Here is an 18356-nt window from a genome sequence, read left to right on the forward strand (position 1 = left end):
CTTGCTGGGATCAAACACCGGTCATGAGAATTTTCCCCTTTAATACTAGAGGGGATGAAAAACCTTGGGGGAGAACACTTGTTCCAAGCAGCAAAATACAAAATCAGTAACAGAAACTGACAACTCTATTCCAACAAGTCTGTAGCACTCATTTGGCCATTTTTGGATCTATACAGAAAATGAAAAAAAGAAATAAAACCAGTATCAAGAAATGCAATGGATGTTTCTCAAGTATTGAACTTCTCTTTTTAAAAGAAACAAAAAAAAATTGTCAGGTATATACCAGAGGCTGGCTAACTTTTGTATCCATATCCACAAACAATCTGACAATTCTAAAATGTTAGACTATCTTTTTCAAATAACTGCTACTATCTAAATTAAGTAGTTATGCTAGTTAAACTCTCCTGAGCAACTCTAACTACAAACTGTATTTCAAAACGTTCTGTTTACTTTACACCATTCTGAACCACAGATGACAAAGTTTGCTTGAAGCTGTAATTACTCTGCAAAGCTGGGAAGCCAATTAGAGGGCCTGAAACCTGCCAGTTCCAAAAAAAAAAAAAAAAAAAAAAGCACAGATCATCTGTTCAGATTTTATTAAAAAGTTTAAAGTTTGAATTCTATAACTTTAACCATATAATCGCCAATGTTCTTTTCCTAAATGCATTCATTGAGCATAAAAAATAGAAAGAACACTAATATCATTTTATTATTTCATATATGGCAGCTTTCAACTTCAGCAGAATTTGTTGATATGGCTAGAGAAGAATACTAAACATGCAAGCAGCCATAAAAAATTGCACTAAAAAATGAACAGAAGGTTGCGTATTTGAGAAATTATTTCTAATACAGACTGAGTTTTAGCACAAAAGATAACTTCCTGTGATTATCATATGATATAAAAGGAATAGTATTGAACCACTACTTGTATTTGGAATATGTGGATTTCTAAATACATCCAGAGAGTGCTATCTTTATATAGATATCTATACCTATGCAGTTATCTATTTGCATTACAATTTAACCTTGATTTTTTATGCTTCTCTTGACCTTTCCGTCACAGGATAAACACTTTTGTCCCAGCCTCTGCCTGTCCAGTTGCTACTCCCATTTTTTCTTTCTCATGTCAAAATTTAATGGACACACTGCTTACAAATACCTTCTTCCATTACTGCTACTCTGCACTCCAAATCCGCTTTTCTCTGATGAACTTTTTTGTTAGACAAGTAGTAGCAAAGTAGCAGAACACTGAGACACATAGACGCACTTTTCCTCATAAACATATGAAAAGCCATGGCTTTTACATATATGTACAAATATAAGTGTATACACATCTCCCCCATACACACCCTTAGCTTGGTCCCCTCTTGATTCTCCCAGCTGTTTACCTGCTCCCTATGGAAAACCTACTTTTCTGAGGGTTTCCAAAAGGCTCTCTTCTTTCTCACTACATTTTATCTATGAGGAGTGTGACCCTCAAAATAAGTTTGGTTACATAAAGATTTTTGCGGACAATTTAATGTCCCCTATTTGGTCCCAAAAAAATGCAGTTTTCCCCTAAAACTGTCATCTGCAAAACTGTTGAACAGATAATTTTCCTCCATTGTCCTTTTGATCATATCGCTCTTCTGTTCACATTCCTCATTTCTTACTCAGCTCTATCACATCAAATATAGGTAGCTTTTCAACACGGTCTGTCCCCACAGCCTACCCTCATCCTTGGTATCAATCTTTATTCATTATCAAAATGCATGCCGCCCATCCTTCTACTTTTTTCAATTTTAGCATCATTTCTCAAAAGCATTTCTAATTTCTCTCTGCTATAGTGGTTCTCTTTAAAATACCCCTTAAATCTCTCCTTTACCATGTCTTAAAAAACAGGACGGAGGGAAGAAAGGGAAGGAAAAAGAAGGGAGGAGAGACTAAAAACCTAACCTTGACAATAGATTAGTTGTTGATGTGCTGAGACCACTGCCTGTACTACAGGCTAATACTGTCTCATTGTTTTCTCGTACTCCCCCCATCTGTCTGCATCCATCTGCTGTCCCTTGTTTTATATTTGGAATTTTAGTATTTTGGAGCAGCGACTGACTTTTTGTTCTGTACGGGTAGAAATACCACTTCCATTGGGCTTGGCTTATGACATGTACTTATATGTGCACTTTGATGATACGACAACATATATGACTGCATAATAAACACAACAAACTTACATTATCATGGAATCATAGAATCTTAGAATAGTTTGGGTTGAAAGGGACCTTCAAAGGTCATCTAGTCCAACCCCCCTGCAATGAGCAGGGACATCTTCAACCAGATCAGGTTGCTCAGAGCCCCATCCAGCCTGGCCTGGAATGTCTCCAGGGATGGGGCATCTACTACCTCTCTGGGCAACCTGGGCCAGTGTTTCAGGACTCTCATCACAAAAAATTTCTTCCTCATGTTTAGTCTGAATCTCCACTCCTTTAGCTTAAAGCCGCTACCTCTTGTCCTGTCATAACAGGCCCTGCTAAAAAGTCTGTCCCCATCTTTCCTATAGGCCCCTTTTAAGTAGTGAAAGGCCACAAAAAGGTCTCCCCAGAGCCTTCTCTTCTCCAGGCTGAACAACCCCAACTCTCTCAGTCTGTCCTCAAAGGAAAGGTGTTCCAGCCTTCTGATCATCTTGGTGGCCTCCTCTGGACTCTCTACAACAGATCCATGTCTCTCCGCTACTGAGGTACAGAGCTGGATGCTGGACTCCAGGTGGGGTCTCACCAGAACAGACTAGAAAGGCAGAATCACCTCCCTTGACCTGCTGGCCACGCTCCTTTTAATGCAGCCCAAGATACAATTGGCCTTCTGGGCTGCAAGCACACATTGCCGGCTCATGTCCAATCTTTCATCTATCAGTACCCTCAAGTCCTTCTCGGCAGGGCTGCTCTCCATCCCTTCATCCCCCAGCCTGTATTGATACCGGGGCTTGCGCCGACCCAGGTGCAGGACCTTGCACTTATACTCCTTTAAGGTGAAAAAGATCATCCTTGATGAGCTTCATCATGCTGGAAAGTCTTCTACTTCCAATACTCCAAAAAGTACTGTAGTAGCATCCATGTCTTCCTCTCACTACAACTAGTTTGCTATTTGACCCTTCATGCAAAGAGGGCAGGAAGAAAATAGGAGATTTCTGCATTTTCTGCATTTCTGGATTTTGCCTGGGGTTTAGTTTGATTTCACAGAAGAGAGTAAAATTATTCATCCTTCTCTGTCTTTCATGCAAACACCTCAATTTCATTTCTGCAACAGGGTATATCACACCAGCATAAAAACTCTCAGACCTGGCTATAAACTTTGAACTGCCAGGCCCTATGTAGAGATAATGGAAAACTATAGTATGCTATACTGGTGTCTGAGAAAGCACTGTCCGTTGGAGCAGGCTGCCCAGGTCAGTGATGGGGTTACTATCCCTGGAGGGGTTTAGGACACATAGATGTGGCACTTGGGGACATGGTTTAGTGGTGGACTTGGCAGTGTTACATTAATGGTTAGGCTCAATGATCTTAAAGGTCTTTTCCAGCCAAAGTGATTCTATGATTCTTCTATTAAAATGGAAGGATGAGACCAAGGAGACCAAGGAACTCATTATCATCCATGACGCAAGCCAACGACCAAATCCAAACTTCTAAGTCAAATGACAGAGTACAAATTATACCACCCAGAAGCCATTCATAAAGTAACATGAAAGTCTCTCAAAGACAATCACTGGTCCAGTTTTCCAGAAAGTTAAACATTTCCCCATCCAACACAGACAGTAATACTGGTTAAACTCATTAGATGTGAGTTTGAATTTCCATAGATGCATTTGCATTGCCTTTCTCTACGAATATTTTCAGTGTCGAATGAACATTATTTATTCAATTGCACCATTATTATTTTAGAATGAAATCTATACTGTAATTATAAGTGTCTACAGTTACATGCTTCTCTCTAGGTTCATGTCATCCAGTAATATAACAATTAAAAAAACCCAGGACTTTACACTTGAATCTCATTGAAAAGTTAATTGTGGAATTTCACACAAGGTCATGTCTAATACCAAAGTATTCTGAGGCATAATTTAATCTCACTTAAAACATACATATATCTTTTCCTACCCATTTCTTTAAAGAGTGTATTCAGAGTTCTTTATAGCCCTAACATCATACCTCCAAAACCTTTCAGTTCTCATGTTTTGAAGATTTTTAAATCCTCAAAATAATGAAACCTTATCTCTGGCCCACTGAAAGCTTAAGACTAGTAAAATTAGGTAAAAAGTAGCACAGCTTCTCCACTTAGAAAGGACAAGGTTCATCAATAAACATTTCTGCAAAGAAAAAAAAATAAATAAAGGTTCTAAAAGGCTAGCTTCTCACAATAACTAAAATTTGCTTCTTTTCAAAGACAAGAAAAAGAGCAGCTATAACACAGAATGCTTAGAAAATACTATCTTTCAAGATAGGAAAGAAATTCCAAGTGACATCATTTTTGGCCAAAGCTCAAAGGCTACTGTGAAGGGATACAGCTCTTCCCAATTATTCCCCACGTAAAGATCAAAATGAAGGCAAAAGGCCAATTCTTAGAGATACCTCATCCCAAATGTGCTACGTGATTACCTACATTCTCATCGCATATGTGAAAAGTATTTTTTTTTTATCAATAGAGCCACAAATTCTCCTTAAGTAGAACTGAAGCAGAATTCTTCCCCACTCTGTTTTCCCTGATGATGATGACAATCAAAGACCAAAGTGGTTTACACAAAGCAGTGTTGGTTCTACTTACACAGGACTGGACCGGTTAAAAACAATGTTGTGAGGTGATGGTTTTTTTGGCGCAGTCACTGAGGGTATACATCCTGTCAACCAGAGTACTAGTTTTGTTCCAAAGAAGCAGAATGGAGTTTTAAAAGCCAGGACAGTTTTTTCAGGCCTCTGCTCATACAGAGAAGTTATACCAGTTGAATCCAAATTATTTTTAAACTGGTTCTGACTGCATAAATGCCTAAGCAAAAGTAATTTACATTAACATATTTTATTTTGCAGTTGAAGTGGGCTAGGAATGCTCACCCACTCAGTTACCATGACTCAGTCAATCAAGAGTATCTCTTTAGGCTACAATAGCTTGATTACTTGCAACTGCTTGTCTCTACCTGGAAAGAGCTGAACTGATTTTAAACCAGCCAATTCAAGTAAGCTTGTACTTCTGAATTTACCTCTGAAAACCAGTATCAAACAGTTTTAAGTTTCTACAATGAATTGCCCACCAATGTAATTACATTGCCTTCATTTATCTTTAAGTGTATGGTTAGATACCACGGCACGACTTTTTGTGAGTCTAAGTGTCCGTGGGGCATGAGCGTTAAGGAGCTAAAAGCATACTTCAAATACACAGCACTTTCAGCTCCTATGTTTAAAAAAGAAGGCTCCGTTTTGTGTAAAATAAGCTGGCTCCACAGGAGAGAAACCAGAATGATTCCTACAGGCTATCCAGTGTCACTAGATCTGGCTGATGCATTCACCCCTGCAGCCCCGCAGGTCAGTGCCAGGTGCCCATCACCGCCTTTCCCATGTGCCCAAAGATGGGAGAGCACTGGCCACGAGGAGCCAAAGCAAAGCCCCCATCCAGGACACTGAGGGGCCAGTCCTGTATCCTTCCCCAGGACTCACTCCATCCAGCCCTGCTCTGTCATATCCTTCAGTCAATTTTGTTTTGCCTTCAGGGACATACTTATGCTCCAAGGAAGACAGATGCTTCACCTCCATTTCAGGCCCACATGGTTCCCCTGCATTTTGGGGGACACAGCAATGGGCTGAAGCATGAATGTGCTGCCTCATGCTCTCCTTCTCCACATAAAGCATTTACCTGTTTACACACCTGCTTCCCAGTGCCTTCCCCCAGATCACCCCAAGGAAAAGGGATGGCCTCTGAACACTCCGTACTATGACAAAACATCACCCAATGAGAAAGGCTTTATTAACATTTTTAGCACTGGAAACACTGTTAGCAGTATGTAAAATAACCTCATTCCCTCTGGCCTTCCTGTAATTACCAACTGAGTATGTGGACAACACAAGACAAGGGACAGAGCAATGCTCAGGTGTGGGACTTTAAAGTTATCTTGGAAGAAATCAGGGAGCTGCTCTAGGGAAAATAATACTATGCCTGTGAAAGAGCCTTATGCAAAAGTAAAGCTGGTATTGCAGGAGTGGAAAGCAGCAAACGCTCATGTGAAAACATTCATATGATGGAAGTAACTAGTTTGACAGAGCCAGACGTAAAAGTTTTAAACTACAGAACAAGTATCACACAAAGCAGAGCTATGCAAACTTTCCAATGTTCAACTCCAACAGTATTATGAAAATAATACCACAGCCTTGGCCTTTTCTGCTTAAATAACAAGCTGTAAGCAAGAGCCAAAGATGTCTGTCATTTGGAGAGCAAAAAGTAGACTGAGACTACACTCTTCACTTTACAGATAGCTACAAAGATTACATGAAGATAGGACTGTAAAGACATATCTTTAAGTCCCTGCCAACCTAATCAAGATGGTATTAACAGTGATCTCACACTCCATCTGCCTGGCTAGTAATTTATGAAAAATGTACTTCACTATTATAGGAAAAATATGTTGCACTGCTTGTGGCCACAAACCTACTGCAGCAGCTCAGGAACTCTTGCATCAGAGGCCACGGGACCAGTTCTTGACATTTACCAGGTACTGCTCATGAGATCTGATTCATTCATATAGTGATTTTTTTTGTTTGTTTGCTCTATTGATGATCTCATCTTCAGACAGATAACATAGATGATGAAAAACTTACAGTCCCTTGCAATTTAGAGTGTAATACCATACGGTTTTGCTTTTCATCCTGTGAATTCTACATAGGTACTTCACTTAATTTTATGGGATTCTTTTTATGACTGAAAAACCTCCCTAACCTTGCAACCATTTCTGACTAAAGTACTCCTTTTCCTGCCAGAAAACAGAAAAACTCATCTTGCTTACAAAAACTGTGTTTCTTCTAATATTGCACGCCTGTTCCTTTAGCTTACATTGCCCAAGAATAAGATCTATGGGACTCGCTAGTTGCAGAAATGAGGTTTTTTTGTTGTTTGATTTTTTCTGGTGGGGGAGAGAGTGGGTTGTGGTAGTGATGGTGTCATTTTAGAAAACAATATCAAATCTTCCAGTTTCCATAAAGGCAAAGTTCAGGGGCAGCATTCTAACATCAGAATCACATAAGATAACTTTCAGGTATCAAAATAAAACAAACAAAAAAAACCCCACCAAACACCAGTATCAACACACTGGAATTAACTGCTAATTACGTGTTTCATCACTCAGCAGAATTACTGTTTGGATCATCCTTCTAGCTGCTGCAGCAAAGGAAGACTAGGTATGCAATGAAGGACATGGTAAAGCAGGACAAAAAACCCTACTGTAGTTCTACACATGTTCTTTCTGCTGCGCACCAGGGAAAAAGTATCCAGGAAACTACTGAGTGCTATAAATGAGTAGGTTAGGATATCCAGAGCAATAGCTAAGGAATAATGGCCTATGATCTGGCCAATTCCCACTCATCTGAACAATTTAAACACATCACTGCTTTTTATGGTGGCTAGCAACACAACAAAATGAGTCTCTAATATTATTATTAGGTTTGCACACCCAATATAATTTGTAAGACTTCTGTCACAATTAGAATATGCAAAGTTTTCCTGCTCTAGTTGTGGGACAAGACATGGGCTTGGAGCACCAAATTATCTACTTACCAAATAAAATACCCAAATTACTTTGTATATGAAGGCTGAGGCAATCTCAATAACAATTTTATCAAGAAAATAGGTCAATTCAGTCTCAGTAGCATTTGCTCCATCTTCAGCAATGCAGATGAAGGGAACTCTTTCCCTAAGTACACATGCTCTTGTGGCTCCCATGCTCCTTTATAGAACTAAACACTGCCATTTCTTGTATTGCAGTACACTAATACAATTTTGAAAGAAATTGGGCAAATTTTCTAGTGTTCTTTTGAAAGTTTCTAGCTATGATACCCACAAGTCATACTCCAGGAGACCTTTTGCACCCTTAGTTTTGCTCCTCAAATACTTTCATTTCTGTTCAGAAACACTCTTCTACCAATCTCACTTTGACAGATCAAAAAAAACCTACAGATTTGTTTTTAGAAACGTTCTTGGAAAACAAGAAATCAAAATGTCGTCACTTTATCCAACAGATACACACTTCGTAGCTTTGCTAATATATGCAAATTGTCTGATTGCTGGAAATTACTGATTAACTAGGCTGGAGAGCTGATTACCTGATTATCCAAGAGAAAAATAATTTAGCATGATTTTGTGTCATTTGACAGTCTAGATAATTTTCTAATTAATTTGAGTTTTCAAGTGATTTCAGAGATACTACTGAAAAAGAGAAAAGAGATCAATTATCTGAATAAAGGTAAGCTTTCCAGGAATTTTCTTTTTACAATAATCATTTGTCAAACATTTTTGTTAGTTATGGACACTTCAGACACACAAAAAAATTAGAACTTAGACTTCCAAAAATACTCAAAAAACAACTCATGTTAAATCTTCAATGCTCTTATAAAGGTACCTTGTATAACTGAACATAAAAAAAGTGGTGCACTAGTCTGACACATGGCATCAAACTTCCAGTGTTACCAATAAATTCTGAACTACACATGAAGCAATATGTAGCAGATATTTTGTCAATATGCTGAGAAAATAATAAATACTGGAAATACATACTTGCCACTGAAAAGTTGTTGAGTGGATATGGCAGATCCACATCCTGGGGCTTCTCCTTATAGCCTATGAAAGAGCCATCTGTCTTTAGCAGGAAATATCTTGGCCGCCAGTTTTTTATATATTCTCCTAAAGGAGAAAAAAAATGTTCATTAGTACTGTAGGAAAAAACCTTTGATGGTAAAAAGCATAACATATAATATTATCAGTGCCTAACATTAATTATACCAAAAACTTTCTAGACAGTTTCGATTTACAGAGGAAACCTTAACTCTCTCCAAAAGAAGAGAAAACGGAATTGTAGTGGCAAACCTGGACTATGCAATGATGCCTCTGCAATAAGACGCTAGAAGCACTGTACAGTAATATTCTATAACTCTAAATTTTATCACACAGTACTCTTCAAAATCCTACATCTTTACACCTATAAACAATTCAAAATTTGCTGCAGGCAAAAATAAGCACTACAGCTTAAAATCTAAATTACTAAAAGGTAGAACATTTATCCTGCTGAGCTAAAGCAAAACCCATTAATTTCCTCAAAACATATACTAAGCAAATACAAGAAGACTGGGGGTAATGGGAGAACCTACACAAAATATACTTAACAAATATATCTGAAAGCAAAAGGAATAAAAAAGAAAAAGCAGAAGGCAGTTACTTTTTAAGACGTAAGTCCACCAATAAACCTGCCACCTCCACCTTCCCCCTGCCCCAGTCCAAGTAAAAGATTCCGCTAGCCATGAGGTATTCAGGACCAGACACACACCGAACAGGACCACAAAGACATGATAGCTTAATTAGTGCCATTTATTTGCTATTAAAAGGGTGAAAACCTTTTTTAATAGAATTATACTTTACAATGCTACACAAAAATCTCACCAACATTTTTAAAGTGCAATTACTCAGTTAAATACAGGTGAGTTTAGATCTGCCCAACTTTCCTGTCTTTGATTTCTATCAACTCTGCAAAGTAAATAACATATGTACAAGTACTTACTAAGACTCTGAATAAGGAGCTGTTTCATCATGATACAAGTGAACATTTTAAGAAAGAAAGTGTATGTAACAAAGGAGAATTTCCAGCCATGCCTAGAACTTCTCACCATTTGCTAAAAGCTCAGAACTGATCAGTCCAGAGGCTGCACTGCTCTGGGGCTAAGCCCAGCCCTTCAGCGCCATTTATCACCTCGGCACCCTGTTAAGTGTACAATAGCTACGTAGCATTTAGACAATTCAAAGTTCAGAAAGAACTCTACATCCATCTTACATGGAGATTACTCCATTAAAGGTTAATCTAAAAATTCACTAGTCGCATTTTCACCTTTCCATTAGAGCAATCAACTAATTGTCACTGAAGTTCAATATGGGAATTGTTAATGTGGCTTTGCTGAACTTTATCACAACTTTTAAGGATTTTGATGATGCCTGTGGCTTAAATCAAATTGCAGCCACTAACATTTCCGATTTTCAACATGTACTTAAGCAGAGAAGCAGGGTAGAGAGTAGGAGATGGAGAAGAGGAAAGAGTGAGAGAAATTAACACCAGGCTACTCATGCTGAGGTACGTTTCATGGCCTTCAGTAGCAGAACTCTTCCTATTTAGCCCCAGTTCTAGATAGCAAGGTACCCGCTTGTTTTGTTATCTAGACATTTTCATATAAGTAGACAGAAAATCGGAAAAGTCAAAGTGTTACTTAATTTGGCCATAAAATTAATAGAGCAGATATAGCACTAGTTACATTTGTGTTGACTGAAAGCTTTCTGTCTCTGATCTCTGGTGCTAGTTCAGCTGGGAACATCCGTACTGACATTGCCAGTCTGAACTGAGTTCTCAGTGGGAAATCCCTCCTAACATAAAAGCAAATAATGAAAGTAAACATTTAAAAATACCATAAAATAATAATAAAAAGAATCACTACAAACAAAACAAACACACAAAAAAGCCCACAGGTATGATATATTTGTAAGTTGGAGAAGAAATACAAGTGCAGTGTGGGAAAACAAATTTGTAACTTTAATACCAACAGAACTAAACCTGTAGAAAAGGAGTTAGTTCTAGCAGTGCCCTTAGAAACCCAGCACACACTTCCCTCATCACTTAACTCCCTCTTCTCCTCTTAGGACAACACTTTAGATTGCATTTGGCTTCAACTAGGTACTCAGAGTGTCTTAATCAGAAAACCGAACAGATTTTTGATCATCTACTGAGTTATGCAGCTGATGTTCTGCTTAGAGAAATAGCATTAGAATATGACTAGCACTTCCAAGCTCCTCCGAGGAGAGCTAGCAACTTTGGACAAAAGCTAATCACCAGAAGACATAAATATTGAATGGCGTTTAAGTACCAGTTTATCCACGAGCACAGCTGTACCTCTGTCTTCGCCCTGCAAACTGCAGCCAGACACAAGACATGTAATTTAAAAGCAATTGCAAAACACTATGGCTTCATAAGGATCCATATATTTCTTTCATAGACATATTTCCCCTAACTGGTTCCTCAACATGAATCACGGTCAGACTACTCTTTCAAGATGTTCGTACAAACACACACACAAAATAAAAATCCTAGTTTTGTCTTGAAATGACTAATACTCCAAGCCCTCTTCAAGGCCTATACATGAATATTTATTATCTGTCCTCTATTTATTTTGTAATTTAATTAACAAATGAGTGAACACTTCTGAAGACTAAAGTAAACAGTGGTATCAGTGAACAGTTCACTTAGCTGCTCAAGTGGCTTAATGGCTCTCAAGATGCACTCTTGGTGTTCTCTTATAACCGCATTCCTTCTACATGATCTTCTTAAAGATAGAAAAACATTTTAGTCCATAGTTCTTAGTAGACATGTGCTTACTGAACTGCTTTGAAAGAGAAATCCTCCATACAAAAATACTAAAAGACGGTAGAGTATTTGAAAAGAAAAAACACTTCCACGTCTTCCAACTTACCAGCCTCATATTAAAAGAAAAAAAAAGTATATTTTACAGTATGAGCAATATTACATTACTTTAAAGGTATTTGGAGTGTATGTTTATCAAATACTTCCACACAAGCAAATGACAGGAAATTTACATCTGAAATTCATTAATTCAAGTGAAAAGAAATTCCATGAGAAAGTAGAAGTCCAGGCACGCTAACCAAACCACAAGATAACCTGACAATTTAATGAAATGGAGCTGCGGTACTTAAAAAAGCAGTGGATCTGCCATAGAAAATTAATCAGTTTGTACCCTGCTTCTTGCTGAGTTAATGTAAGCTAAATTATTATTTTGCTTAAATTTACACCCTTCTAGGCCCAAAAACATGTTCTTTTAGGATCTGTTTATTAGACAGTAAAAGGAGGTCTCTAATTTCAACAACTGCAGCAAAGAAAGCCAAGTAATTCCTACATTATTTTAATTCTAGTCAAAATTTTTAAAGCTACTTGAGAAAAGGGGCTCTAGAATATGTATCTTACAGATACATATAGACAATACATACATGCACACACAAAATACAAATTTAGAATCAGTTTTAGGTTGTTGGAGTCTGATTTTTTAATAACTGCTGAGAGAATACACCCAAAAGATGAAATAAAACAGCGGTACTTTCTGGAAGCACATGAAAACACAATCTGATCTTCATGTTAAATGCACCCTCATAACATGCAACTCTTTAATTAATACTGTATGCAACAATACACTAGCTAACAACAGTAAAAAAGAATGCTTAATGAAGGTTTGTTTAGAGCACAACCCTCGCGGCTGGATCTGTATTTGCCTCTGTACTGCAACCTTAATGATTTTTCTTTTTTGCCTTGTTACAGATAGTAACAAGAATCCTGCCTTCAGGATATTTCAGAAAATATGTTTATTCTAGTGATGCAACATTTGTAGTTTTGATACTGCTGAGGCGCTTCACAAGGAACAGCTTTCTAAGAAACCATATGAGTAGTAAATAAATCCATGTTAAGACAAATGTATCACTTAAAGTTCATAATTTTTTTACTTCACCTCAGAGCTCAAACTCTCTTCAAACATGTACTTCCTCTCAAATTCGATGGTTGCTATTGTTAGTCTCACCACTTATAATCCTTAAGCATATGGAAATTTAGCAATTCTTGAAAAATTATTCAGTAATTTAAAATTAATCTTATTATTAAAAACCTATTTCTTAAATCACTTTTGCAAAACATCTACATTTTTCAATATGTAAATGGTTTTAGAGGTGTGAAGGAAATGTCTTTAATATACAGTGCTGATAAGCAACAGAAACCTGAGTTCAAAAACTTGCTTCCTTAAAAGAAGCAACAGCTGCCACACAGACATAAGTGAGATTTAGGGGAAAGAAAGAAAAAAAAAAAAAGAGAAAGAAAAAAAAAACGCACACCACCACAAACCTCCGTGTAGAGAACACCAAAAATCTGGCTCTCGTCTGTGTCATCCATTTCAGCAATTTACTAAAATCGATTTAATATAAAAAATACACAAATGTTGTTCTCCCTTATTTTTCTTTCTTTTTTTTTTTTAAGGCACTTTTTTCTAAATCAAACTCCAGTTCCCCCACACTAGCATTTAATAAACAGAGGTGAAAAAACTAAATTTATCTAAAAGCATTAAACAAAATACATAAAAGTAAATAAAACAACTTCACCATGTGCAATTTTTCTTTAAAAGAAACAGCTGTAATTAATGTCAGGTCAAGTAAAATATCAGCAATAATGCCACTGGTTTGGAGACTGAATTTACTTACCTTGGCCCTCTGAGGGCAGTGTTACCTAACACACGATTAGAAGCATCTGCAGACTATTTGATTAAGTCAGTAGACACTAGTAAATGTAAAGCGCTCCCGTTAAATATTAACTTACTTCTGATTTCATTACAACAAATCTGTAATACAGTTCAAAGCTACTGTAAAAAATAAATGTTTAAAAAAACTAAAAAGTATAGCTGGCCTCATGGTTTGATACAGATCCTTCAATCTAAGGTAAATGTGTAATTATACAATATGCAAAAGATTTGACAAAATCTTACTGCATACCAAAAAATGAAATAAAACTGTGATTTTTTTCCTAACATGCTTTAGCATTTTGAAAGCTATTTTCATTATATAGCCCCTTCCAAGTATTTGCCGGCAGTTCAAAGAAAAGCAGAATTTTAAACTAATGCTTTTTGATTCTGTCTTTTATACTGTGAGACAGTGATTATTTATTTATGCTGTTTTCCCCACAGTCCCCAGTAATGCTAAATGACATTTTGAGCACATCTGTACTTACATTAGACAAATTAATTTTTCCAGTCACAACTGGTAAATAGGAAACATTTCGTGCCATGTGTGGGCACCAGCTTATACCACAGCTAAGTTCCATTGAGTTCCCTGTAAACTGAGGAATGCATTTGAAAAAGTTCAAGTGTCCTTCCCTGTCCGTTACATCGCAACAATCCAGTGCAGATATAAGGATTGGTCAATTTCTGTTCAGCTGTTCACAGCTGTGTGGCCAGACATCAGTGAAGACCACACAGATGTTAAGACTTTGCAGAAGGCAGCAAGCAGCCTTGGGAACAAGCTCTAGAAGTTCCTCAGCTGAGCAAGGGGAGAGGAAAGCAGGGACGACCCTCTCCTCCGTGCCAGCCAAGGGGTACTGAAGAGCAGGCAAAGGATAGCAACTTTTGTCCTAAAGCAGCAGTAGGTAGCGATCAAGGGGCCCTACTAGTAAAACAGAGTAATTCCAAGTGGAGAGGTGGAGTCACCAGGTGGGTGAAGCCAGAGAGCAGCTCTCAGCGGGCTCAGCATGCACCTCTGCAGCTAACGCCACAGGGAGGACCCAGCTTCTCCACGGGCAGTTCTCCCCTGCTCTTACCATGGGGTTTTCTCCCCTCCAGGCTCGGAGTGCAACCTACAGCCATGTTCCAGCCAGAAGCCTTTTGAGGTTCACATCACCACCCACCCTGGGTTTTTCATTGCAACTACTGGAGTGAGTCAGTGTCCTCTCTTGTGTAAATGCAACAGCACTTCAGCTCCTGCTGTTTATTCAACTCTTTCCTGTTGCATTAATAAACTTTTCTCTAAAATATCTAAAAATCTAGAGGGAAATATTCAATAACAGAAAGACATAGCGCTATTCAAACATCAATGCAGATTTCAAACCGGACATCTACAACATCCACACAAAATTGCTGATGTGTTTTGGCATCTCATGGAAAACAAATGTGCACAGGACATAATCAGTTTTCATATGCACAAAAATTTGTCTTTTTAAAAAATTTTACCAGAAATACTGAGTTAGCTGACATCCTGGCAAATTGAGAATTGACCTTTTCCATGTCCATTTCGAGCCAACAGGAAGAAAAACTTGCCAGTTTCAACATCACCCTCACTTCCCCTTCACTCTTGAAGGATAAGAATTAGAACAATAAATAAATTAAATAGAAGTTGATATTAACACATGCTGTCTGGAAAAACAGAGACCTGTATTGCATCAGCATTCCTGAACAACAAAGATCATCAACATTTTCTAAATATTCCTGTTATTCACAAATAGAAAGCCAAGGTCTATATCCTAGAAACATTTAGGGACACCGCTCACATTTTACAACTTTCTCTCTTGCATAAGGCTTTAGAGGATCAAAGTCCCAAATGCTACACTATTCTGCTGCTTCTCAAAGCAGGTCTGTATTTTTTAATAGTATGGAGATGTATTTGTGGTAAATGCAAAAAACCACATTTAGAATATCACTTCACACAATCTTTTTAATAGCAAAAAACCTTCATGTTCTCAGTACTTTAAAATATTTATATTTTTATAGGACTATCAGCATCAAGTGGTACTTTGTAAAACAGAAAAAAATTACTTTCTTCTTTTTTTATCAAGTACTAGTAGACCAAAGGATTTTTTCTTCAGATTTTGAAAATATTTTAAGAGTAGGACAAGCATACAAACATTCATCTGTAAATTATACTGAGTAAGACAGTCAGCTACAGCAGCAACGGTTTAAATTCATGTACAAATGTATGTGGTAAATCAGATTATTTTAATTGTAAATGCATCTAGAAAATGTGACTTAAACATTGTCTTAATATTCTCTCCTTAAAACTTTTTGTAAAACAGCCAACTCTAGTTTACACAAGAAACCTCAAACTTTCCATTGTTTGCGAAAGAGTATGGTAAGTTTGACAATAGCATTATCATTCAGCTGAGTTTCTTTGACAGATTAATGTGTTGTCAAAAATTATGTGACTTTCTCCTCTTAAAACTGGTATATTTGCTAGCATGTTTTCGTAAACTGTCTCATTTTTAAAACTGGCACATTGCAATAGTTTTAAAATAGCTCCTCTGACCTTCCTCCTTGTTGCTAGGTGTACTCCTAGCCCCAGACCTTGCCAAGTGCCAAAAAGCTAACACCAACATCATTCACCTGCATTTCTTACTCAAGCACATCGCTGAAGTCAACCTTTTTGCTTCATCATTTAGCCCACATCATTTGCAAACAATCTGTCTGAGACATGCAGAAGCATTCCTCAAGCTGCCTGAGTTGCAAGAATAGCTCCATCACTTCCGTACACATCAGGAGAACTCTTTGGTTGCATGAAACACTTCACGGTAAGCAGCAATGCACTACTCAGAGTAACTTGGATGTCACACCACCAGTGACAGAACACATTAAACAGCACAATTCTGCGCAGGAGAACAGACAACCCAACTAACAGACAAAAAGCAATTCTCCACGTGCAGTGCTGTTGACCTCTGTCTGGGCTCAGATGCAGAAATCAGTACTTGGGTAGCAGGCAGCCACACCTGAATTTTCAGTTAAAATTAAGTTGACATAACCCAAAACTGACACCTTCCATCCAGCCATGGTGATGATAAAAGGGGACACCAAATGCTCCCATCAGCAGTTATTGTTATCAACGACCTGCAGTCCTGCTGCTTATTAGAACTAAGATGTAAGACACAAGAAAAGGGGTTCCTTCACTTTTGGTGAGGTGTGGGTGGGGCAGGTGGATAGGTTCATTCAGATAATATTTAAGTCACGCTAGGACTGACCAGAAAAGTCTGATATATACTGATAACTCGAACACATATCTGCAACCTCAAACATTGTTTCATTTTCCATTTTCCAGTTCAATACCGACATTAGAATGTTGAATTTGCACACAATATTTAAGAAGATAATTCATCATTTTAAATTTTCCATTTTTCTCTTTAAAGTAATAGATACCTGGATAAGATGATGATTTTGTTTAGCCTTCTTGGGCTAACTTAATTTCCCTCCATGCTTGTATCTTTTTTCACATTACCCTTGAACTCATCGGCAGCAGAAATCACCAAACAAAAAATAAGAAAGGATTTTAGTGAAAGAAAGAAAACTGTATTCCTATGGAGCGATCCACATTTATTTTATGTGTAACTGCCAAACATGAAAATATAAGTTATGCCTGACCAGCTCCTTGCCTTTCGAGAAAGAACTGAAAATAAGATCAAATCAAAGAGAAAATTAGTTGCTAATCGCATTCTAACCCCTAGCATTTACTTGTCTACTATATATTACTAGACAATCACCGACTGGCACTTTCTGCATAAGAAAAGCTCAGGATGCAATAGTAGGGGTATGTAACGTATCAGTCTCAAGGTAGCCAGACAAAGCTATGTAAGAATTTGTACAGCACCTGTCCACCAAATGTCTGAGACTGAAATAACTGCATTACTCTTTCTACTTCCACAAGTACCAAATTTATCAAGTTGTTGGTTGTTTTTTAAAACCCACCACATGGAAAAATCAAAAGTTTTCTTCCCTACAAGAAAAGGCTCTTTTTAGGAATAAATGAGAGAGGGAGGGAAGATATTAAACTCCTGAACTAATTAACAGAAGTAAAGGAGGCAGTGGGGCACAATGATAATTAATATGTACCCTCCTCCTAACCAAATCTCCACATACATTCATTCTGTATATGCACACACAACAGCAGCATCATAAACCGTCTCAAGTTCTTGCCATTATTCAGTTCGACATCTGCACATGTTTATGCGTCTCTCCAAACAACCTCTTGAACACCCTGCTGGAGCTGTCATTTTTTTCTTCTCCCTATCTGGCAGATGGCAAGTCAACAATCGGCATCAACAGCAGCCGAATATCTCCCCCCTCCATCCGACCCCCCTAAACAGACACAATAATAACTTCTTTGTGCTTCCCCACAATGCAGCTGCTTAAACCATTTCGCTACAAGGCTGCTTTGCCTTAATAAAAAAAAAAAAAAAAAAAAAAGAAAAAGAAAAAAAAAATCCCTTCTGTCAAGTCTAAAAAGCAGCATAATGTTAAGCAAGCTAAAGCCACAGCACAGCTGCAAACGGGCAGACACATTGACAGCTCCTCCCTTAACAAAGCCCTGTGAATTGAAGGGGGTTCATCTGAGGCTCACACAGTAATTAGTATAAAAAAGTCCGACAGCCTCTATTATGCTAGGAAAAAAAAAACTGGACAGAACTGGGCTGCTGTTTTGCGTCAAGAGTTCTGCTGCAGAGTAGATAAATCATGTTGGGTTTTTTTCCTCTCTTTTTAAAGACAGTAATAAGGAGGATGAGAGAAGCTAATTTGAAA

At 37.8% G+C, this 18356-nt stretch overlaps 1 protein-coding gene across 3 annotated transcripts in view; it reads right to left on the reverse strand.

The window, feature by feature from the left end:
• AKT3 (AKT serine/threonine kinase 3) overlaps positions 1-18356 on the reverse strand; it is a 157477-nt gene that overhangs the window by 62306 nt on the left and 76815 nt on the right. For all 3 annotated transcript variants that reach the window (XM_065632040.1, XM_065632041.1, XM_065632042.1), the window contains exon 3: positions 8782-8907. In XM_065632040.1, the coding sequence (XP_065488112.1) occupies positions 8782-8907 (126 nt within the window). The remainder of the gene's footprint in view (positions 1-8781; positions 8908-18356) is intronic.

This window comes from Caloenas nicobarica, chromosome 3 (assembly GCF_036013445.1).
Source record: "Caloenas nicobarica isolate bCalNic1 chromosome 3, bCalNic1.hap1, whole genome shotgun sequence".
Taxonomy (NCBI): Eukaryota; Metazoa; Chordata; class Aves; order Columbiformes; family Columbidae; genus Caloenas; species Caloenas nicobarica.